Source organism: Garra rufa, chromosome 23, assembly GCF_049309525.1.
Source record: "Garra rufa chromosome 23, GarRuf1.0, whole genome shotgun sequence".
NCBI classification, from domain to species: domain Eukaryota; kingdom Metazoa; phylum Chordata; class Actinopteri; order Cypriniformes; family Cyprinidae; genus Garra; species Garra rufa.
The window spans coordinates 24,538,177-24,562,847 of NC_133383.1; the positions used below are offsets into that span (position 1 = coordinate 24,538,177).

The window sequence follows — 24,671 nt, forward strand, 5'->3', positions numbered from 1 at the left end:
ACTGCTTTCAAACGAGTAAAAGCCAGACTAGTACCAGGCTGTTATTCATCCTCTGCTGTGCCTTTGTTCTCGAGTGGGCGGAGCTGTTGAGCATCCCTGATCATTCATTGGCTGCTGCTGAGTAAGTGACAGTTCCATACGGTGGTTGTTTACAACATAGAGCAGCTTCTCACAGTAAGGTTGAGCAGTTCAAGCAGTGAATAGAAGCCACTGATCACCAGGTAAGATGCTTGTGTTTATAGCAATAGATGGGGCTTTGTTGAGATTTGCAAAATAAGGAGATAACTGAGATGAAACATTTAGTATATCAGATCTAATATAATGATATATTTTGAGATATAGTTAATGATATCCTAAAGATTTTGTTGGTTTATTTATTTTTAATGTATTTAATTCATTTGATATAAACTTGAGATAAATGTCTATGAAGTGCAATAAATATGCGTTGATGATGATGATGAATATTTATATGTATGGCACAACAAGTGGGTTATTGTGTGTCAGTTAATGCAGATCGCTGCGCTCGTTCTAGGTGAGTCTGACAATTGATACATCATTCAGGACGTTTGCTTGTTGTCAGTGGTCAGCACTCGTCTTTTGATGTGCAATGGAGCGTATAATTAGATTCAGATGACTTGTGCCGCTCGCTGCACTGTAATTGTCTAACATTGACAGAATGTTTCTGTTTAGAATAATTATGTTGGAAAAAAAGTAATAAATGAGCTGAAACAACTGTTACAAATTATAATATAGTCAGAAGTAAATATAAAACGTAACACTTGTAATAAATATTGAATATTACTGAAGAATTAATCAAAAATATATCAATACAAATGATTTTGAATATTTAGATTAATTAAAAAAATTAAATTGTAAACAAATGTACCTTGCTTTATCACAGGCTATTTTATAACTAATACTTTTTATTAGTATTAAACATATATTTAACTTGTACAAAGAAATTGTGCACAAATAATAAAAATATATTTAAAAAAAGAACCAAAATGAATAAAATAACAGGTGTATTGTTGTCCATTATATAAAATTGAATTAGTTATACAAATAATTATTCTTATTTTTATATTGATGTGATATGTGTCCCTGGACCACAAAACCAGTCATAAGTAGCACAGGTATATTTGTAGCAATAGGCAACAATACATTGTATGGGTCAAAATGATAATTTTTTCTTTTATGCCAAAAATCGTTAGGATATTGAGTAGATCTTGTTCTATGAAGATATTTTGTAAACTTCCTACCATAAATATATCAAAACTTAATTTTTTGATTATTAATATGCATTGCTAAGAACTTCATTTGGACCAATTTAAATTGCACCCTCAGATTCCACATTGTCAAATAGTTGTAACTCCTGAAAAAAAAAAAATTGTCCTATCCTAACAAACAACACATCAATAGGAAGCGTATTTATTCAGATGATGTATAAATCTCAATTTCAAAAAACTGACCCTTGGTTTTGTGTCAACTTTCTTTCAATTAATATCCTTCACTGTAAAAAAGAAAAAAGAAGTACTGTAGTATGTTTTACAAGAAAATACTATAGACTATTTCTCCTTCAAAATTTAACGTTTAATTTAATGTGTTGCTTGATGTTACTTTATTTCTAATTGACCCTCTTAAAAACCCTTCTGTCACTGGCGTGAATAAAATCATTGTACAATGCTCTCCTTTATTTTTTAATACAAACAGATGTAACTGGATATGTCAAGCTCTTCAGCGATTGCCATGCGTGACAATGCGTCATGTGAATTTTTTTAGATTAAGTTATTTATACTTGTTTGTGGCAATTGTGTCACCTAATTCATGTCATTCGTGTTGCTCAGCATGAATTCACGTCTATTTGCTTTGAGTTTGTATGTAATTTACTCACATGAATAATTAAATTCACATCTTGTGTGAACACACCATTATCGCTCCAGATTACTCGCAGGATGTTTTTCTGTCACTAACATGTATTAAATCATCGCGTAATTTTCTGATACAACTGGACATATCAAACTGGACGTGTCAAACTTTTCGGTGACTGGTTCATGCGATTTTCAGCTTAAATTGAATTTGTTTCAACTTGCGCAGAAAAGACACGATTGAGGTGTATATTGCATGCTCACTGCAATCGCGCCATCCAATTCATGTCATTCGCGCTGCTTGGCGCCAATTTGCTTCTATTCGTGTCTTTGCATTGACTTTGTAATTACCTTGCACAAATAACTAAATTCACATTTGGTGTGAACACACTATTATCGCTGTAGATTACTCACGGCATGTTTTTCTGTCACTCGCATGAATAAAGTCGTTGTGTAAATGCTCTCCTCCATTTTCTAAATTTTTCAGCTTGCGCAGAAGACGTGCTTGAGGTGTATATCGCACATTTGCGGCAATCACGTAACCCTATTCGTGTCATTCTCGTTGCTCGGTGCAAATTTGTATCTATTTGCGTCTTTGCATTAACTTTGTATGTAATTTACTTGCGGGAATAATAAAATTCACATTTGGTGTGAACACACTATTATCGCTCTAGATTACTCGCGGGATGTTTTTCTGTCACTCGCATGAATAAAATCATTGTGTAAATGCTTTCCTCCATTTTCTACATTTTTCAGCTTACGCAGAAGACGTGCTTGAGGTGTATATCGCACATTTGCGGCAATCACGTTACCCTATTCGTGTCATGCTGGTTGCTCGGTGCATATTTGTATCTATTTGCGTCTTTGCATTAACTTTGTATGTAATTTACTTGAGTGAATAATAAAATTCACATTTGGTGTGAACACGCTATTATCGCTCTAGATTACTCGCGGGATGCTTTTCTGTCACTCGCATGAATAAAATCATTGTGTAAATGCTCTCCTCCATTTTCTAAAACAACCGGGCGTATCAAACTGGACGTGTCAGGCTTTTCGGTGGTTGGTGTGTGTGTGTGACAATGCGTCATGCGAATTTTCAGCTTAAGCTGAAATTTTTCAACTTGCGTGGAAGACGTGATTAAGGCGTTTATCGCGAATTCTCAGCAATGTCATTTATGTAGCTCGGCACAAATTTGTGTCTATTCATGTCTTTGCATTGACTTTGTATGTAAATAACTTGCGTGAACAATTAAATTCGCTTTAGGTTTGCACACACCATAATGGGGTGTTCACACTAAATGCGAAGTGAATATGTGCATCGCGTCACTCACTCTAGATGTTTTCGCTTCACTCGTGCGAATATAACAACATTGTGCAATCAACCATAGTGCTGTTCTGAAAGTCCCAAATACACTGGAAATCCAATCGCCAACATGTCTTGGTTCACAGCACCACCCAGAGGGGGATGATTATTAATCTTATTAGCTGTGAAAATTTCTAGCAATTTCTAGATTGTTTCTACATTTTTTTTGTTATTTATTTTTCAGTCACGATGGGTAATCAGAAGTTCCTGATCATTTGGGTGTGGATGTTACTCTTGGCGTCGTTGTATCCTCGGGCCCACTGCAAGCGCGGAGGAGGTTTTGGTGGCAGAGGCAAGGGAGTGGGTCTGCCAGCTCGAGCACCTCCTTCCCACAGTAAAGGCAGGCAGGGCCTGAAGCTGGCAGGTGCTGCAGCCGCAGGGGCTCTCGGTGGAGCGGCCATCGGCTATGGGCTGGGCTCTCTGGGCAGACCGAGGTATGGCTACGGCTCAGAGGACGACAGACGCTATTACCCTGATGGACCAGGATACAATGGCTCGGACTGGCGGTATCACAGGAACACAGGCAGCTCAGAGCACGTGGCCAGCATCCTCATAACACTTGGAACAGTCGCACATGTCTTTATGTGGGGATGAATTACAGGATTTGAGGGATTTCTTGTCATAAAGAGGGTTCAAAAAAATTAAAACAAAGGGTGCAATCTTTTTTTTTTTTGATGTGTTTGATGAAGGAAACTAACGTACACCAGCAATAATCTTGGGGAAATATTACATTTGAGAAAGTTATGTCATTAGACCACACATACACACTACAGGTCAAGAGGTGAAAGCTAAACTTATAATGTATTCAGTTTTGCAATTGGGGTAAATTAAATTTTACACAATTTTAATAATATTGTAGAATATTGCTCTTTTAACTATATTTTCTATCAAATAAATGCAGCCTCTGTGATCATAAGAGACTTTAAAAATGTATCTATAGGCTATATATAAAAAATCTTAATCCAAATTTTGATCAGTGGTCTATAGCCCCTTATCACACATATAGTCTTTTTTTTTCAGTAAATTACCAGTAAATTACTGTTAAGAGATTATGTGTGAACAGGGCTTTTTCAAAAATACGGGTAAATTCATTGTCAATTTACCAATATGAGCATGTACGAGTTCAAAATGCTCTGACGTAAGACGTGGGCCAATCATAGCATTCTGACACAGATGGCGCATTTACTGCGTGCTGTGTACTTCAGCAGTGTTGCCAAGTCCGTAGTTTTTCCGCAGAATTGGTATTACTTTAAAACTGTTGGAACCCTGCCAAAAAATGTGTATTTTACCCACTGGAATACGATTTTGAGTATCAATTGGGCGGGTTTTGTTGTGAAAACTTGGCAACCGTGTGATCAGTTTGAAGTCGTGTAATGTTGTGTGCACACCAAGTGCAAACTAAGCAAATATTCTCATCTCGTTATCACCCTAGATTACTTGTGGGATGTTTTTCGTGTTACTTGCACAAATAAAATCATCATGTAATGCTTTCCTCCATTTTCTGATACAACCAGAGAAGAAGTTTTTCGCTGATTGGCTTGCACAACAACACGTCATGCAAATTTAGTTTGAAGCGACCCCAATAACATATCATCTAGCCCCTGGAATGCAAATTTTACCAGTGGAACCCCGCCAAAAAACTTTGTGATACAACCGTAAGTGTCAATAAGTTTTCCGCTGATTAGCTCGTGCAAGAACGCTTCATGCAGATTCCTCAATTTGCGCGGGAGATGTGATATTGCGCCTAATTTGCATCATTCGGATCACCTGGTGCGAATTCACATCTATTCGCATCTTTACATTGACTTTTTATGTAATCTTACTCACGCAAATAATTGATTTCGAACTATGCGACCACCTGGATGTGATGTATTGTAATCAGAACTATGAGTTTGAGGTAAGAATTAACAATATTTTTCCACCTTAATGTTATTCTGTAAACACAATTTTTGTAAAATAGTGCTTTAGAATTTGTTTTATTTTATAGTTATTAAATCATCATATACATTGATTATCCCCATAAAACCTATTATGTTTTTTTATTTTATTTTGGGTGTCATTTGTTTTGTGCCGGTATATTTATACATTCATTATATTAATTAAAATCATTCATTTTAACATGGTTTCACGAAACGGTTTGCGACAATCATATTCAAATGTCGGAGACAGTGGAAAGACGGCTTAATACTATGTCTACGCTTCAAAAGTAGCTGCTGCTGCATGAATGTGACCCCTTCATGTTTACAAATGATGTTACAGAATTTACCAGTATTTTGAAACTGATGTATGAATGGTACTTTACCGGTAAAAAGATGTCATTGCCTGTGTGAACAGCTCATTTTTGTATTTGCCGGTAAAGTCGTTCCGGTAATTTTACGGCAATTTACTGGTACAGTTTTACTATGTGAAAGGGGCTTGTGTGTGTGTGTGTGTGTGTGTGTGTGTGTGTGTGTATATATATATATATATATATATATATATATATATATATATATATATATATATATATATAAAATGTATACATTTATGCCAGGTTCAGGGTAAGTTAAATTGGTAGATTTGATTCAATTTTACTATTAAACATATATTCAAATGTTTTAGCCAAATGTGATGAATGTTATATTTAATTTATACTGTGTTGCTGTCAATTCTGCAGTCAAATGTCATTGGAGATTTGAAAAGAATTGTATTTATTTTAGTTAAACAGTCAAATGTCATGTAATTCAACTGAAACAGCTTTATTTTAAGGGCTAATATTTGTGTTCTCTCATATGCCTGAAATTATTTGATGCAAACTCTGTGACCTGAAATGTCATGGGATGGGCAAAAAAAAAAAAAAAAAAAAAAAAAACAGAAGTGCTTTTGCTGTTCCTTTCATTCTGGTAATGTCATCTGATACTCTTCTGTTGGATTCAGAGTTTGATGTGTATTTTGGCAGGCATTTTAAACCCTGTCACTGTTTGCTCATTGTACTGTTTTCAGAGTGTAGATGAATAAATAATTGACTCTGCTTATTTCTGTCCACTTTGTTTGCTGAACCTCCAATTGCTTTCTTCTAATCATGATGTTCGCTTTCTGAATGGCCTGGTCTCCTAGCAACGTGCCCCATGTATCATGTGAAGGCCTCGGTGTGCTCTGTGATGTTACCATAGCAATAGTCTTCATTTTTCTGGGGGAGCTTTTAAACAGACCAGCAATTGTTTGATCTATAAAATAAAACAGTATATTTCAATGTACACCACACATTCATGAGGGATACTACTAAATACATAATCAATATAAATTAATTTAACAGTTAACATTTATTAAAAAAAAAATACCAGGAAAAATTATTATTATTATTATTATTATTAACATTTTATTAAAATTAATTTGTTTTTATTTTCCAGAAATAATAATAATAAATATAGCTGCAAGCAACAATTGCTGGGGTTCAAATGCTTTAAGGCATTTAAGCACATATGAAAAAATACATTATGTAGCAAGCCTTTCTTTGCAAATACAAGTAATTTACCATAGAAATATTATGTTTTGTAATGTTTATGACTGTTATAGCGCCAGCTGTGGTCCGATCACCTTACCACTTTGTATGCTTGTTTAGAATTACCTGTCACATGTGCTTACCAGGTTTCGTGAAGTTTTGAGTTTTCCTTAAGGCTTTATAGGACTTTGGGTAAATTTGGACAGGCCCGTTTTTTTTTTAAACAACCCCATTATAGCTTCCCAAAGGGTCAATTTTAACATTTCTTTGATAATTATTGACCAAGAGAGTACGGAGTATTGTACTGCAGTGTTTTGTTTTGTTTTTTCAGATTGAGCGAAAAATCTACACTGTAAATAACCATTTGTTGAATCAACAAATGGTTATTTACGCCAAAATAATTTGTTACCTGGCTGCCTTATATTTTTAAGTTCAGTCAACTCAAAAAAGTTTAGTTAACTTAAAATGTTAAGTCGTACTACAGTAAGTGACAACTTAGATATTTGAGTTGAATCAGCTTAAAATTTTAAGGCAGTCAGGTAACTTACCCAGCTTTTATGTTTAACAAACCACATTTTTTGCTAAGTCAACTCAAATATCTAAATTGTCTCTTAGTACAACTTACCATTTCAAGTTGACTTAACTTATTTGAGCTGACTGAACTTAAAATTTTAAGGCAGCAGGGTAAATTATTTTAAGTTTACTCAACAACAATTTTTTTTTTTTTTTTTTTTTTTTTTTTTACAGTGTAGGACTAGTTTGCAAAAGTGACAGCAGTGGTTCTAGAGGCAAAGTTGTCCAGAATGAGGAGTTCTGGCAAATTATACAAATATCACCACACAATGCACAATTGTTTACATCCTTGAAAACACGATATTGCCCTCCAGTAGCAGATTTCTTTGAAATTTCTCACAGACCTTTGGGGCCATAAGTCAAACAGGGTGTTAACCATGTCTAATGGGTGCTCAAACTTCATTGGCCAATAGCAGCCACGTTTTTTTTTTTTTTTTTGAGTTACGCAGATGTCCTTACAGACATTTGTGGCACTTTGGACCAAGACCATGCACAGCTATTTTCATGTTGACAGTTTTTGTCCCGCGACCTCAGATTGAGCTCATACATAAGTGTTCTGAGTTTGGCAAAGATATCTGATTCCGTTCAAGAGTCATAGGCATTTTGCTAAAAATGGACCTGCCCCTTTCAAACATTTTGCCGTCCCTTTGCTATGGTGAGTCGAAAGTTACACTTTTTTGATAATTATTGATATTCGCTCCAGAGAATTTTTCTGCACTGGTTTGGTTCCAATCGAGTGAAAAACCTAGGAAATTGCACCAGGCTCACAATCAAATCTGTAATATACTTTTTGATCGCTGTCAGGCTGATTGGGCCAAGCCTTGGTGACATTGTCAGCGCTATGGGTACCACCATCCCTCCAAGTTTCAAGTCTCTACGACTTACGGTTTGGTCTGCACAATCAGTTTTACGCTGAGATCGCTGATCCTTGACATTCTAACAATTACAATATGGTTTCAGATCTATGTGCTTGAACCCCTAATAATATTAATATGTTTTGCATGTTATGCAATTATTTATTATAACAACATACATTCATAAAATGCATATGGCCAGTATACTTTATATTTGCCTCACACTGTAGTATAAACAGCCAGTCTTGTTACATTTTAAGCAGATTAGAGAAACTTTCCGGCAAGACTGATAATACACACAATATTTAACATGTAACTTCACCTTTGGATTCCTAGATTGTGAGAGTGGAAAGGAAAGGCAATTGCATTCCTTTATAGATAATCAATGTTGACAGCGCTACTAAGTGCTACTAAGAAGCATAAAGAAAGTAGTGAGCAACAGAAGCACTCCAGAGACACAGTGGCCATTGTGGTTATTGGAAGGACTGTAATCTTTTCTTCCCTTATTGTCCTTCTTATCTTCCTTCTGCTTCTCCGCGAAGCTCTCGGAGTAAACCAAGTACAGCTCAACACACTTCCGAGCTTTCATCTGCTCAATGAGAGCTGGATAACCAATCTGTATGATACTTACTGTGTCATCATCTTCTTCAAGAATCGCAGCAGCCTTTGGATGATCATTGACCATCGTAGGGGTTGTGGTGTTGTTTTTCTCCAGCCCACTTAGGTTGTCTAAATTCATAGCTGCATCAGTCAGTGGCTCATCTATTTGAATGTTCTTGTGATCTGCAGAATCTGTCACGTCCTGCTCTTTCAGAAGATCCTTTCGCTTCATGCATGTGTTCATGTATTGCTCATATGACTGAGCCTGAGATGGTTCCTTGGGATCATTTCTTTGATGTGTTAGGTCCTTTGATGTGTTAGGTCCGCCTATGTTATTTTTGGCTTTAGAACGAGTGTCCTGACGTTCATACATATAGTGGTTGTATTGGCGTTCCTCCTGAGGGTTACGGAATTGGAAGTTGGGGCGTTGAAAGTTTCCGATTCCATAGCCTACAGCCATTCCTGCCATTGCACCAACGCCTGCAGCTAGCATTGCCTTTTTTGCGAAGCCTTGGGATTTAGGAGAAGGACCATAGCCCATGCTTTTCACTGTATTTGAGAATGGGGAGCCACCCACGCCAAACCCACCACCTCCATACGAGCCTCCGTAGCGTGGACTGAGAATCTTATTGTTGGGGTTCCAGTTGGGATATCCCCCTCCAATGGAAGGTTGTCCTCCTGGATGTCCTCCTGGGTATCCTCCAGGATGTCCTCCTGGGTATCCTCCAGGATGTCCTCCTGGGTATCCTCCAGGCTGTCCTGCAGTTCTTACTGGGTAAGATCCACCTACTGGGTACCCACCAGGGCTGTACCCACTTCTACCCGGATACTGGTTAGGGTAACCCCCTCCTGCAGGATTCTGGTTGGGATATCCTCCAGGGTTAACACCGCCTCTTCCCTGATTGGGATAACCACCAGCCGAAGGATAGCTGCCACCAGCGGGATAGCTACCTGCTCCAGGACTGGAGCCACCCTTACCAGGATAGTGCTGATTAGGGTAGCCTGGGTTACTTCCTGCAGAAGGATAGGAGGGTTGCCTGGGATAGTTAGGTTGGGTCTTGGTCCCCTGTGATGGCTTATCGGGTGACTTCTTGGGAGTGGTCCTCTTTCCCCCAAATGCCTTTCCTCCTAATGAATTGTGTAGCACTGCCATCAGAACCAAAGCGAACAGTGTAAGTTTGCATAACTGCCCCATTTTGTTCCTAACAAATTGAGACACACTTAGTTAGCATAAACTTGATGTGCACACAATTCAGATTTTAAGACTCAAGAAGCTTACCAAAATGCAAATGCAACAAAAAAGCAATAATGGACACTGTACATAAGAGAGAAAGAATGATATTTATAATATCATAAATACTTTTAGAAATGATTGCTAGAAAACATATGCACTTTAGGCATATTAGTTGCATTTATTAAAGAGCTAAAAGATCCATCTAATTGTTTGGAAAAGAAGGTTATTAAAATGGATTCAGTGTTTACCACAGCACTAATGGAGGAACCTTTTAGTATTCAGGAATTGCACAGGGATGAAACACAAGAGAGTAAAGGACAGGAAAGCATTCATATCAAGTAATATGCTCTACAGCACTTTCAAATGATCCATTTGGTGTCCGTAATACACTTTGGGAGATCGTAACCCACAAAAATAATCTTGAAATGAAAGATACTGTAAAAGCCTAGAGTAAGCATGTACATAAAACATCTTGAACGAATAATCATTGCTGCTATTACATGTTTGCAAAGTTTTCTTTGGCCAGAAAGAAAAACGTATATATAATTTTTAATATTAAGACATTAGGTTAAGATTTACATGAATTTGTCATTTTTAATCAAATGAAAGGTCATTTAAATGGTCCCACAGTATGACAATTTTATCTACAGTATATTTCAAATAGGGTCTAATTTAAAAAAAAGGGGAATAACAGTATTCATAATTATATGAGTCCAAACATGACAAATTACTACAATTTTTATTCTATTTTGTTGCTTTTAAGTCCTTTTCAAATGTTAGTATCCAGAATAAGGCAATGTTTACATATAAATCTGGGTTTATCATAACATTTCAATGCATTAAATCAAAATTATATTTTCAGTATAAAGTACCTTTTAAATTACGTTCCCGTTTGTGTCAATTACAAGTTTAATATATCCATACGCTTAGTAATATGAAAGCATTTATCTTACCATGAAGAGGTTGCTATAGAGGAGCACTTCTCTTCAGCAGCTCAATAAAAAATCACGTTGACTCCAGTCAAGAGGCAGATCTTGGTCTGGGGTGTGGCTTTTTGTAATAATTTTCTCCTCCGCCTTGCAGACAGCCCATGCTGGTGTGCTGTTTTTGTGTGCATGATGATGACTATTCAAAAGCTTCTCACACAGAGATATAATCTGAATATGCTCTTTGTTGAAAATAGTTAAAACATTTATTTACACATGAACTTTTATCTTCAGGCTACAAGATACACATTCAAGGGAATTATAACTAAGCAGATTTTAAACATATTTACAAAAATACAAAAACTCAAAAAAAAAGTATTCTGCAACTTAACCCAAATGTCCATATTTTCTGTATTTACAGTGCCTTGCAAATGTATTCATACCCCTATATTTTTTCACGTTTTGTTATGTTGCAGCTTTAGAACTGCTTTAAATTATTTCAGCACTCCATACACCATAATGCAAAGCACAAAACAGGTTTGTAACAACTTTGCAAATTTATTAGAAATAAAAAAAGATGCTGGGACACTTGAAATTTTGCTCAGGAGCACTTACATCGCTTGTAAATGTTACTAAACTTCGAGTGGAGTTTAACTGTGGAAATTTCATTTGAATGAGTATGATTTGAAAAGGCACACACCTCTCAAAAAGTTCTAACAGTTAAAAATGCATATCAGAGTAAAAACCAAGCACTGAGGTAAAAAAAAAAACTGCCTATAGTGCTCAGAAACAGGCTTGCGTCAAGGCACAGATCTGAGGAAGAGTTCAGAAAAAAATTCTGCTGCATTGAAGGTCCTAGAGTTGGCCTAACTAAGAAGCTTATGGTCACTCTAGTTGAGCACCATGATCATCCTCTCCTCAGTGAAGACACATTATAATCCACTTGGAATTTGCCAAAAAAGCATCTAAAGGAGCCTCAGACTGTGAGAAACAAGATTCTGTGGTCTGACGAACCTCAATTCCAAGCATCATGTTTGAAGAAAACCCAAGCACTGCTCATCACCTGCAGAGTACCATCCCAACAGTAAAGTGGGACTCGTCAGAGTAGAAGAAAAGCTAAATGCACCAAAATATTGAAGAATGAGGTGAAGAATGACAGATAATTGCCAAATGCTGATGTGCAAAGGTTGTCACATCATACCCAAAAAGACTTGAGGCTGTAAAGGTGCTTCAACCAAGTATTGAGTTAAGGGTATTAATACTTATGCAATGAACTTATTTCAGGGTTTGCTAATTGTCCTTGTAATTGTAAATGCTGCTTGTAATTGTAAATTGTAAATGCTGTAAATTGTAATTGTAAATGCTAATTGTCAGTCATCTTTGACGATAATGGACCTGACAGAAATTTAATTCTGTCATCATTTACTCACCCTCATATCATTTCTAAGTCTGAAATTCAAACCTTTCTTTTGTGGAACATAAAATAAGTTTTTTTTAAGCATACTTTCATTGTATGTTCCATAGTTTATGTTTGGGCATTATAGCCTAAATGTTTATGTATAATAAACTTTATATTAAATTAAATTAAATATTTACTTCTAAAGCTGCGGTTTGTAATGTCTACTTGATACTTTCTCTTTTAACACAAAAATAGCTTTAAATCATGTTTTGTGGGTATTTTCCCCATCAAATTGATTTTGTGATTAATTAATCTAATTACATATCATGTAATAAAAAAATTTAATCGACTGACTTTATCACATATGATATGATGTGATATCGGAACCGTTTCACTGTTTCCATCTGCGGTATTTCTCACAGAGAGTGTCATGGCGGGTGCCCAAATCTACTATAATTTTATAAATAATACTGTTTTTGTGTCACGGAATGTAGTTTTAAGAGCGTTTTAGGTGAGAATGTACATGTTCAGACTTTAATATGTGGCTCGTTAATAAAGATAACGTCTATTTGAAAATGTACTTTGATGTTTTCAGAAATGTGAGCTACTGTAGGGCGTCAGCGGGTGTTCAGCACTCATGAACCCACCGAGGGCAGCCTCACCTTGGCCAGATCTTCTGGAATTTGCCACTGGCTTTGAGGTCTTTACAGTGGTTAAACATGAAATATACATACAAATAGACAGTCTTTTGTTTCACTAATCTGTTCATTGTTCCAGAGCAAATAGTTTTGACTGAGAGGCAAAAAATCAAAGAAATCAGTCATTTCTTAAAGAAAAACATTCATAGGGACCCGAAACTTTCGAACAGTAGTGTATATTTACTGTATATAAAAACATTGGGGTTTAGAGTAGTTCTTAACTTTGTCAGGAAAAGCTTAGATTATGGAAGAACTTTGGACGGCGAGCTGCGTGTCGGTTTTCTGGCTCGCTGCCTCGTCTCCTGTTTCCTTCTTTTTCTCGACGTCTGCGAGCGAGGTCTTCTTCTAAGACCTGAACATAAATATAGAACAAGCGTCATGTGTTTTCCCAATTAAAAAGCTTTAAACTTCTCATTTTTACTATTCACTCCTGACCTCTTTTCTACATGCAAGCTTATCTCTCCATTCGTTGAGCTCCAGGGTGTGTTCATCCTCCAGAGCTTTGATCTTTTTCTTCTCCATGTCCACAAGTATTTGGAGCTTCTCATTCTAAAATCCAAACACAAAGATATTGAGAACCAACCTCCCTGCAAAGCTGTTCCCAAGTTAATGCTGATATACCTGAAGCTGCTGTAGCTCAGCTGCACTGGCATCACATTGTTCCTGCACAGCTTTCAACTGGTTCTCATGAGTCTCTTGAAGACTCTGTCTCTCCTGCTTCTGTCTGGCCTCCTCCTCTGACAAAAACTGAAAGGGCAAACCAGAAACTTGAGACTTGTTTTATTAAGTATAGGTTTAATTTACTACACATGGTAAAGTTTCTTCAGAATCCAAACCTGTGTGAGACGTTGTCGCTGCTCAGGACCGCTCACACTTTGCTTTCTGAGTTCCATCTTGAACTGATTCAAACGGGACTTTGCTTCAGCTTTTTGGGCCTTCTGAAAGGACACTCTCTCTTGGGCCTGCAATGACTTCTGCTCCTCCAGTAGAGCTTGCTGGAAGCGAGACGCTCTCTCCTTCTCCTACCACACGAGAGAACAGAATCACAGAAGACTGTCAGAACAACACAGAGAAATACAGAAAATGATGCTTTTGGAGGATACTGCATAATTTACCTTGTTGTGTCTCTTGGTCAGCTGCTGTCTTTGTAGGGAGTACTGCTCCTTCACCTGCTGTTTGAATAGATGGTACTTCTCCTGTAGATGGCGCTGCTCTAACTCCCAAATCACTGCCTCGCGAGCTTGAGAAGGAAGGAAACTATGTTTACAATCATATTCTACCTTCTCCTGTATATCTACCTTATTTTTCCTGTAAGAGCAGGTGTGGACATTTGTAAATGTGTCTGGCTTCCGGTCTCATCTGCGTCCAGCTTTTCAAGCTGTACAAAACAGCTTATTTTGCTGCTTGAAATTGCAAATTGGTGTGTCTTACCATATTATTTTAATGTATTATCTTAATTATGAACAAACTAGTTTGTAGTGCAAACAGTTTTACAGTTTACTGCACTATTCTTGTTATTCATGTTATTCTCGTTACGGTGGCTTATGAACCAGAAGTCTCACACATTACAAGAAAACAGCTTACTTCCGCATTGAAAAATAAGGTTTTTAGTATATGTACAATGCACATTATTTATTTACTATTACAGTAACTTCAACTTACTGTACACATGAAATACATTAATGACCTATGGAGGAGGAGGAGTACCACGTTAAAAATTAAATAATGAATCAATTATGAATGAAATAATTAAATATGTGATAAATAAAATAATTTCTCAAAAAATAAGTAGAAATTGATAAATAAATATATTTCTTATTGGTAAAAACACTAGCAATTTAATTCAAGAAATAATGTAATTTTTTATTTAATAATGGTTTAAAATGTAAGTAAATGTAATATCAAAATGATAAATACATCACTTTTTAGACTGACAAATCAGTAAATTTTAAAAGTTGCGTTTAAAAATTATTTAGCAATTTATTATTAATTGTTACATTTTTTGATGATTGCTGATTCCTTCATTTTGTTGCTTTTCAAACTGATAAATGAATGCAATTTAAAAATTGTATTAAAAAATCCTGTCCATTTATTATTTAGTGTTACATTTAACTATATTTTTAGACATGGTTTTGTCATACATGTAAGTACATTTATTTCTTATAGTTTAGGAAGCTATTTATTTGAATTTTTTATTTTTTTATTTCTAATTAACTGATAATTCTGGTAAAAATAACATTATTTAGTTATTGTTTTATGTATGTTTTTTCTATTTTTTTGGTGTGTGGGGATAAGCATATAAAAAAGATAGTAAATTGTAAATAATGTATTAAGACAACATTGAGATGACATAATTATAAAGTTAACTTGATGATTATTATTACTGATTATTATTATTATTAATGAGGAGTGTATATTTGTATAAGTTTTAAAAGTAATATTCTGTTTTGTTTTGTTTTGTATTGTTTTGTTTATTGTATTAATTTTACATGTTCAAAAAAACTCCTCATTTTTCTTTACAGTGGAAAAAGGTTCTTCAGATTAATAAAATGTTCTTAACACTAAAAAAAGGTTCTTTTTACCAACTGTTCACAAAAAGGGTTCTTTGTGGAGCCAAAAATGGCTGTTGTTTGGCATTGTTGTAAAAACCCAGCTTTTTTTTTTTTTTTTAAGATTTCTTTTTGGAGTTTTGCCTTTATTGTGGTACAACAGTGGAGAGCAAACTGTAAGCGAAGTGAGAGACAGAGAGGAGGCAGGATTGGAAAAGGTCCTCAAGCTGGGATTCGAACTCGGGACGCCCGTAACGCAAGACGGTTATACAGTCAAACCTAAAATTATTCAGACACCAGGTATAATTTTTGATATTTTTTTACTAGTGGGTGCAGGACACTATAGTTCATTTATGTAAGTGAGGATAGCATAATAAAGTAACCTGTGGCATATTCTTCATACAGTGGACTACCATTAAAATGTATACAAATTTGGGACCAAATATTTGATTTGACATTTTGACCTGACAATGTTTTGTTGAATACCTTTCTATCAAAGTAATTCTATCAAGATGAATTTGTTCTTACACAGTTTAACTCTTTCTTCAGTCCTTTTTCATATTTTATTACCATTTTCTAAACTATAATAAATAAACTGTCATAATGTGAGAAATGTCGAAGGTGTCTGAATAAATTTTGGTTTGACGGTATGTCGGCGCACTTTGCCCATAGGCGCCGACTAGTACCTTTATTTTTAAGAGTGTATTTTAAAGAATAACCAACCATAGCCATAAATTGTAATTTTTTAAAATACAAATTACATCATAAATAAGTGTATCAGCAGTGGCATACATACCTCGCTTGAGCTGCTGAGATTTGACCGTAATCTCCCACTCCATAGACGCCACCTTCCTCTTATGTTCCTGAACACCCTTCTGCAGAGCTTCATTCAGCTCCTGCTGCTGCTTCTGCAGAAACCGCTGCTCCTAAAGCAGAAATAGACACACATGAATGACTGTTTTTCATGCATTTGAGCCTAACGCTGTGTAAGTGTGGGTAAATGCACCAGTCCGTACCTCTTTAGGGTCTGCTTTCAATGCACTGCTCTTGCGGCTCAGCTCTTTCTCCTGCTGGGCCTTGAGTCTGCGTGCGTCCTCCCTGAGCCGGGATGTGTGCTCGGCCTCCATCTGGCCACTTTGCTGCTGGTACTGTTTTTCAAGTCTTTCAAGCTCACCGTCATAGTACTGCTTCTTGCCCTGCAACAGGACAAACATTCAGCTGAGGTTGTTAATGGGCAAGCATCTTGATTTTTATCCATGAACAAAGAGGGTGTAGATGAGAGTGGGTTTTGTTCTTAGACAAGAACCCGAATGGAAACATTTCTGTTTAATAGCACATCTTAAATTGTTAACTGAGGCCAAAGGCCTTTGATGCTTGTGGCTTACAGTCATCTCTTGTTCTATGTGGCGAAACATCTGCTCTCGCTGCTGCTGTAGTTTCTGCTCTAGCTGGGCATGTTCTCTTTGCTCTTCTCTCTGCAAAAGTTTCAAAGCGTGCAGTTCCTGCCGTCTGCAAACACCCGAGAAGATATGAATGTGACACTTCTATTCATCCATGTCCACTATAGAGCATAGACTCATTACCTGTTGTAGCGCATTTGTTGCTCCATCTTGTCCCCCTCACTAACCACTTTGGAAGTGGTGACACTCATCTCACGACCATCCACCATAAACTTACGTGTTTTTTTAACGGTTCGCCTACTTGGGTGCAATTCCTGAAATGATAATACAAAAAGGATAACAGTTTGTATATGTAATTTGCCTGGCTGTTTTTAGCTAGTCGTTTGTGTTAGACTTACTGCTTCAAATCCAGGAGACAGCGGAGGCTCGGTAGGGGAAAGAGGTGGAATTATGTCTTCATTAGATTCCTTAGGTGTGGATCCGTTAGATTCATGAGGTGGTGTTAAGTCAGAATTTTTCAAGCCATTTGCGAGTGGCCTTTCTTGTTCATTTTTGTCCTCTTGAACTGCAAACATCACTTGCTTTTTCAGCTTTGGTCCAGAAACATCTGTTGTATCTTCACCAAGTTGTTTTGATTGCTCATCTGTAATGTTCTGAAGCTCTTGTACAGGTTCTTCTGAAACTGTGCCATCTTCTTTCTTTTCAGAACAGGTTTCAGTTGGACTTGTTTTGTCTTGATCACCAGCAGCATCTCCTTCGATAACAATGATGATCTTTTCTCCTTCAGAACTGGTGTCTTCTTTATTTTGACATGATATCTCTGGCATCTGTGAATCAGTGGTCGTCTCATCTTGGGTTGGTATTTCCATCTCCTCATCTGTTCTTGTGTTCTCACTGTTTTCATTTTTTGAGTCTAAATCTTCTTGGTCACCCTCCATGGTAACATCTTCCTTGTTGGTTGAAAGTTCTTCTTCCTTTGTTTCTGAACAAAGATCTTGGTCTTTTTCACAGGTTTCCTCTTCCTCAGACTTTTCATTGCTTGAGTTGACATCTTCATGGCCTACCTCAGTAGTAACATGCTCTACCTTAATGGCTTCATTTACATCCTCACACTCCACCGTCATGGTAATGTGATCTTCATTGCTGGTTATATGTTCTTCTGTCACTACATCAACGTCCTTGGTATTTTCACAGCTTTCCTCTTTTGTTGCATCCCCCGTTCCACCATCGGTCTCAAGTTCTCCTTGTTGTTCTACATTTTCCTCAGTTTTTCCTTCAACAGCATCATTTTCTGATGGTTCAGTTGTCTGTTGTGCTGCTTTGAGGTCAGGAACTTCTTCAGGAACATTATTAGAAGGCATCTCAACAGTTAAGATTTTGTTTATATCTACTATGAGAGGAGAACTGCACGTTTTTAAAGGAGAAGCCAAATCAAGGTACTCATATTTATAATTTCCCTTGTTCCTTTCAGTTTTGTTAGCTATTGGTGTTTCCAAACACAAAGCTATAATCGGTGTGCTCTGTGAATGTGTTGTATCTTTGTCGATAATAGCAGGTTTCTGGAGGGATTTCCAAAATGTTTGGTCATTGTTTCCTGAATCATCAGACTTCACATTTTCTTCAACATCAGTGTCCTCCTTGGTTTGATCTAGTGTTTCCTTTTCAGAGGAATCTGTCTGTAACTCTGATTGTGCTGGTGTGTTTGCATGGTTTAAGTTCTGGGTTTCCTCCTCAGTTTCTACTTTAGCTTCAGTGTCTTTGGTGTCAGCAGCCACATTACTTGGACCATCAACTATGTCAGATGTTTTCTCGTTCAGTTTGTCAGTGCTTTCACTTTCTTTGCCATCAGAAGGGCAAGTTTCCACAGTTTCCACAGCTGCACTTGAAACTTCTGAGTTCTTACGTCCTTGAACAAGTGGACTCTCACCCCAGAATCCAGATTTGCGGCGGCTGGTCAAAAACGATAGAAGATTTCCTGGAACCGAGAGGCGTCTTGCTTTCTTCTGAGCTTTGTCTGTGGCCTGGGAAGCCCTGCGGGTTACTTTAACCTCAGTTATTGGCTCTGAGTCGGTGGGAGATTGAGGAACAGCATCTGGAACAGAGGTCTTCTGAGGAGTCTCAGGTTCTTGTGGTCCCTGTTCTTCAACTGGTTGTTCTGGTTGTGGCGCTGTTTGCTCTGCCTCTGCTGCAATCACCTCCTTTGCAGAACATTGGAGATCTAACAAAGACTACAAATGAAAAGATGCAAAAAAAAGCTGTGTACATATTAAAATGAAATGTATTCCTGTGATGCAAAGCCAAATTTTCAGCATCATTACGCCAGTCTTCAGCTTCACATGATTCTTCAGAAATCATTCTAATATGCTGATTTGCTGCTCAAGAAACATTTCTTCTTATTATCAATATTGAAAACAGTGCTGCTTAACATTTTTGTGGAAACCTTGATACATTTTCTAGGATTCTTTGATGAACAGTAAATTCAAAAGAACAGTTTTTGTCTGAAATAGAAATGTTTTGACATAATGTCATTGACCTGTATATTTACCTCAGCCTCTATGACCTCAGTGACCTCTGCCTTGGCCTCAGCAATGAGTTCTTTAAGAGCTCGTCCATCTCGTCCCGCATAAGCGAAAGGGTGGGACATGAGCTGTTGGGTTCCCCAACGAGACTCAGGGTTTTTCTGCAATGTCCTCCGAAGAAAATCTTGGAAATGTGACGACCTGGTGGCAAAAATCAAGATTAAGATTAAGCTTAAAACTTAACAGATCTAGAGAGGGAATGAAAAAGTGGCAACCCACCATTGGCGAGGATTAGAAAGTGTGGGTGGTGGAGATTTGGTGATCTTCAGCAAGACCCTCATGGGATTGAGAGAATGATGAGGAGGCTCCATCTCAGCAGCTTCGATTAAAGTGATGCCCAATGACCAGATGTCAGCTTTAGTCGTGTAGGGATTGTCTTTTGATGTTTCACACATTATGACTTCAGGTGCCATCCTTGAAAGACAAAATTATTGGTTGTTTTCAATAAAGGAATCAAAGGATAGTTCACAAAATTCTGTCATTAATTACTCACCCTCATGTTATTACAAACCTGTAAAATCATGTCATTACAAACCAGTAAGACCCGTAAGACCTTTGTTCATCTTTAGAACACAAATTAATATATTTTTGATGAAATCCAATAGCAGAAGATAAAAAATTGTTAAATGAAATTGCTATTTTTGTTTTCTTTGAGCACAAAAAGTATTCTTGTAGCTTCATAACATTACTGTTGAGCCACTGATGTCACATGGACTATTTTAACGAAGCTCTTACTACCTTTCTGGGCCTTGAACATGTCAGTTGCATTGCTGTCTATGCAGGGTCAGAAAGCTCTTGGATTTCATTAAAGATATCATGATGAAAATGTGTTGATGAACAAAGTTCTTATGGGTTTTCGGAACAACGTAATGGTGAGTAATTACCCAAAATGATCATTCTGTCTTTTACTCAACCGTATGTTGACCTGTATGACTTAATAGAAAGGTAAATGATGACGTAAGAGAGTCTCACCAGTATGGAGTTCCAATGAAAGTTGATCGTTTGTGGAGGGTATAGTCATTTTTTGCAGACACACCAAAGTCAGCTGTATGAAAGAGAATATACATAGATAAAGCACAGACTGTATTTAGAGTGTATTTAGGCCTAAAAATGTAAGAAAACAGTATATCTTGTACCTAGTTTGACTTGTCCGTCCAATGTGAGAAGAATGTTGCCCGCCTTCAGGTCTCTGTGTATAATGTGATGCTGATGCAGGTAAGACAGAGCCTGCAGAGTCTGACAGCAAACCTCACTGATCTGCTGCTCTGTAAGGCCACGCTCCAATTCTAAAACACACACAGTATAGATAAAATAAGATAATGCCACACAGATACTACCATAAATGACTGAAAACAAGTCGGATCCACTGACCCAACATGATATCATCCAATGCCCCTCCAGGACAGTACTCGATCAGGATCTAAAAAGACAAACCAGAGACTGTAAGGAAATGAACACTATAATAGTCCAACAATATACAAATGTGTCTTTATGTGGGCAGACTTTTGAAAAAGTAAAACCCCCACAAACTCACTTTAAAGCACTATTAATGTTCAACAGATACACCACAGAAGAGCTGTCCTTTTGTCATTATTAATGTAAAATTTGACAAATGACAAATATTTCGTTATTATTGTTATACCAATTTCCATTACATCTCAAAAGATAAATTAGCAAGCATTCTATGGTGTAAATTACATATTTTGGCTATATATATATATATAAGCTACGAGTTTCATACAGTATTTATTCTGGTAAATTTCGACATTTTAATCAATTTCAACTCTTGCCACGTGTCTAAGCTGAAGAAAAAATAAACTATAAACAGACGTTTCTTACCCACAGCCAGTCCTCAAAGAAGATGGCGTCCATCAACGAAATGATGTTTGCATGGCGACAGGATGCTAGGATGTCTATCTCAGTGATGTAGTCGTCCAGCTGCTCTTCACTGCGTACTTCAATCACTTTAACAGCTGCCAGGACTCCCGTAGTTTGATTATGTGCCTGAGATCAACAATATATACTGTACTGTAACACTTGCCTTTGTGACTTTTAATAAAAGTGCAAGGGAGTAATCATAAAACTGTGGTGTAGAACGTAACAGCTGTACAGTTGCAGGTCATGATGCAAAAAGACGTGCACGCTGCAAAGATGCTGAAAGATGTACAGTTGCAAGGTGCGATTCATTTTCAGAAAGGTAAGCAGAAAGAGAGGTTGGATTATATGAGCTTGAAATCGCTAACAGGAAGCCATGTTTGATCTTTCACATTTTGGTTTAACAGGAAATTGCCTAACCGCAGTGTAACCCTAAACCCCCATTTTCTGTCACATTAGAAACCTATAAATAAAAATATGTGTATGAATATGTTTTTCTTATAGGTTATGCTGTCTTGTAATTTTACAAGTGAATATATATCTACTTCTTTATTTATTTATTTAAAATAATCTCAAATAAATGTGAATGATTTTTGATTTAATGTTTATGTGAAATACACTGCATTAAAATTAATTATCTGCGAACTGCTTTAATTGTGTTCATTATGTAATGTAGTGAGTGTCATCAGGACAACAGTAGGCTATTATGCTGACAACCTAAACCACAAATAATGACTCATCATTCACAAACACAGACCATGCACCACCAAAACAGAACGGTCCCCTAGCGTTTCCTTATGGTTACTTTTGGAAACCATATAATACTGGAAACGTTCTCTGAAGGTTCTTTTTGTAACAAAAGACTTGCCAGACCTTTCTTGGAACCAAAAAAACATCTAGCTGGGAAAATCTAGGGAAATATTATACTCAAGAAGCAATATTGTATAAAATTAATTAACTGAACAAATGTTACAACAAATTACAACACATGTACAGCTAGGAAACATATTTGCAGGCTATTTGTCTCGTTTTACATACTTTTTTAAATTAATAAAACAATATGTGTACTTGAGAAGCATTATTGTGTAAAACATTACGAATTGTTTTAAGAAAATAAATTAGGTAAATTAATTAAATCTTATTTTTATTTTATTTTATTTACTTTATTTTAATTAACAGAACAAATATAACAACAATTTTCAACACAGATAATTTAACAAAGACATAGGCTAATAATATACCAAAAAGTCTACAAAGGTAAATAAATAAAGAAGTGTTGGGCAACGATTAATCGCGTTATATACTGTACATAGAAAATATACACAGTACAGTATACACATATATTATGTAGACAAAAAGGTTTATTTTGGATGCCATTAATTGCGATTAATCGTTGCCCACCAGCACTAAAATAAATAAATAAATGATATATATATATATATATATATATATATATATATATACATACACAAAAAATAATTAAAACAGAAAGACAATAAAAAAACTAAACCAAAAAAAAAACAATGTAACCAAAGTATATTAGGGCGTTAAGTACAAAGCACTTTTAAATGTAATTAAGTGTATTTTAGTGACCCTTTTTGTAGTTTAGCCCACATCATTATGCCAATAGATGGCGTCAAGTGACGTCCTTATTAGTGAATCATCGAAATTCGAATCATTCACTCAACCGAACCGATTCAAACAAACCGATTCATTTAGGAACAAGACATCATCATTAGACGTTGGAATGAGGAAGATGGAATTTTTCTTTGACTTGTTTGGAACTGTTGATGGAGCAAAAACGAAATAACTGGGAATATTGTTTCTCAAATGTGAGTACTCAATATTCACATTTTGTTTACTGAACATTTGTATAAAGAAATCACATTTGGTCGTGCTGTGGTTCCGAATTTTAGCGTCTGTGAATCAGCTGTAAGAATCAGCAAATAATATTATGAACAGTGGCACTCTTTCTTGCGTGATATTTATATATTTGTAGCTATACTCTACCAGTCAAAAGTTTTTGAACTGTTAGATTTTTAATGTTTTTTAGAGAAGTCTCTTCTGCGCACTTAAGCTTTCATTATTTGATCCAAAGTACAGCAAAACAGTACAATTTTGAAATATTTTTACTATTTCAAATAACTGTTTTCTATTTGAATATAGTTTAAAATGTAATTTATTCCTGTGATTTCAAAGCTGAATTTTTAGCATCATTACTGCAGTCACATGATCTTTCAGAAATCATTCTAATATCTTGCTGCTGAAGAGACATTTATTATTATCATTATGTTGAAAACAGCTGAGTAGAATTTTTTCAGGTTTGATGAATAGAAAGCTCAGAAGAAAAATTTGACTGGTAGTGTATACTGTATATGTAAGTTGTATGTAGATTTATACCTAAAAATATTAATGGGGTCAAACAGTCTGATAGAAGTTCTTGTTTTTAAATTGTGAATCATTCTGTATTTTTGTTCACTTTGAATCATTCTTGTAGTTTAGTAAGAGCATTAAATGTTGAAAGAGGTAGACTGAGCAAGATACAATTACTTGCAAAAGTCAAAAGTGTATTTGTCACTTTGGCAGACATGCCAGATTGAAGAGGGAAGGATTTCCTTGAAATGACAGAGATTACATCAGGCTATGCCACTTTAAAGGCCCAGACTCGATTTATTCTTTTTTAAACATTCACTGTTTTTATTGATAATCCTATATTAAAACCCTTAAAAACAGTTTGCATTAAATGGCCTGAGAGAAATATATTACAAGTGTGTTCTGATATTTTGCATTTAACAAAGAAAATTATTTAAAAGCCTTACCTTGTAAACCTTCCCAAAAGCTCCATCTCCCAGTTCTCCCAGAGTCTCCCACGTCTGGTGTGGATCCACATCCCTCTTCAGGTTTTCATAGTGCCGAACTCGCTTTTTCTCCACACCCATCCGAAAGATACGCATCAGGAGGGAAGCCATGGCTCCCTCCCTTTAAATTCACCCCAACTCCTTAAGAAATTCCAGTCCCTTCAGTCAATCGGTGGCCCTCAATGTCTCATTCAACAATCAGAAACCCTGCCCCAAACTAAAAACAACACAAAAAAACAACCGTCTGAATCTCTCCAAGGCAAATATGCTTTTGATTGTCACGTCACCCCTTATGCGCACCTCCGAGCGCGACAGGAAGCTGCAAGTGGCAACCACATCCTTCAAAAATATGGGCCACAATAATGTGTAGGACGCGCACCTCGTCTGTAGAGATGTACTTAGTTTGTGCCATCTATT

At 36.4% G+C, this 24,671-nt stretch overlaps 3 protein-coding genes across 3 annotated transcripts; 1 reads left to right on the top strand and 2 right to left on the bottom strand.

Moving 5' to 3' along the window:
- The first annotated feature begins 132 nt into the window (after positions 1 to 132).
- On the top strand, positions 133 to 6,242 carry sprn2 (shadow of prion protein 2). Its single transcript, XM_073829940.1, has 2 exons — positions 133 to 221; positions 3,413 to 6,242. The coding sequence occupies exon 2, from the start codon at positions 3,418 to 3,420 to the stop codon at positions 3,820 to 3,822; it is 405 nt and encodes a 134-aa protein (XP_073686041.1). The 5' UTR covers positions 133 to 221; positions 3,413 to 3,417; the 3' UTR covers positions 3,823 to 6,242.
- A 2,096-nt stretch (positions 6,243 to 8,338) lies between these two features.
- On the bottom strand, positions 8,339 to 9,932 carry prnpb (prion protein b). Its single transcript, XM_073830071.1, has one exon. The coding sequence runs from the start codon at positions 9,929 to 9,931 to the stop codon at positions 8,537 to 8,539; it is 1,395 nt and encodes a 464-aa protein (XP_073686172.1). The 5' UTR covers position 9,932; the 3' UTR covers positions 8,339 to 8,536.
- Positions 9,933 to 11,197: 1,265 nt separating this feature from the next.
- LOC141299138 (STE20-like serine/threonine-protein kinase) lies at positions 11,198 to 24,423 on the bottom strand. Its single transcript, XM_073829426.1, has 17 exons — positions 24,216 to 24,423; positions 21,361 to 21,525; positions 20,893 to 20,941; positions 20,658 to 20,807; positions 20,494 to 20,566; positions 19,741 to 19,935; positions 19,488 to 19,662; positions 17,341 to 19,170; positions 17,126 to 17,256; positions 16,928 to 17,051; positions 16,559 to 16,738; positions 16,339 to 16,468; positions 14,109 to 14,233; positions 13,830 to 14,015; positions 13,615 to 13,740; positions 13,429 to 13,542; positions 11,198 to 13,345 (listed from the first exon to the last, which is right to left on the bottom strand). Exons 1-17 carry the CDS (start codon positions 24,363 to 24,365, stop codon positions 13,220 to 13,222), a joined length of 4,029 nt encoding a protein of 1,342 aa, XP_073685527.1. The 5' UTR covers positions 24,366 to 24,423; the 3' UTR covers positions 11,198 to 13,219.
- Between the last annotated feature and the right edge of the window lie 248 nt (positions 24,424 to 24,671).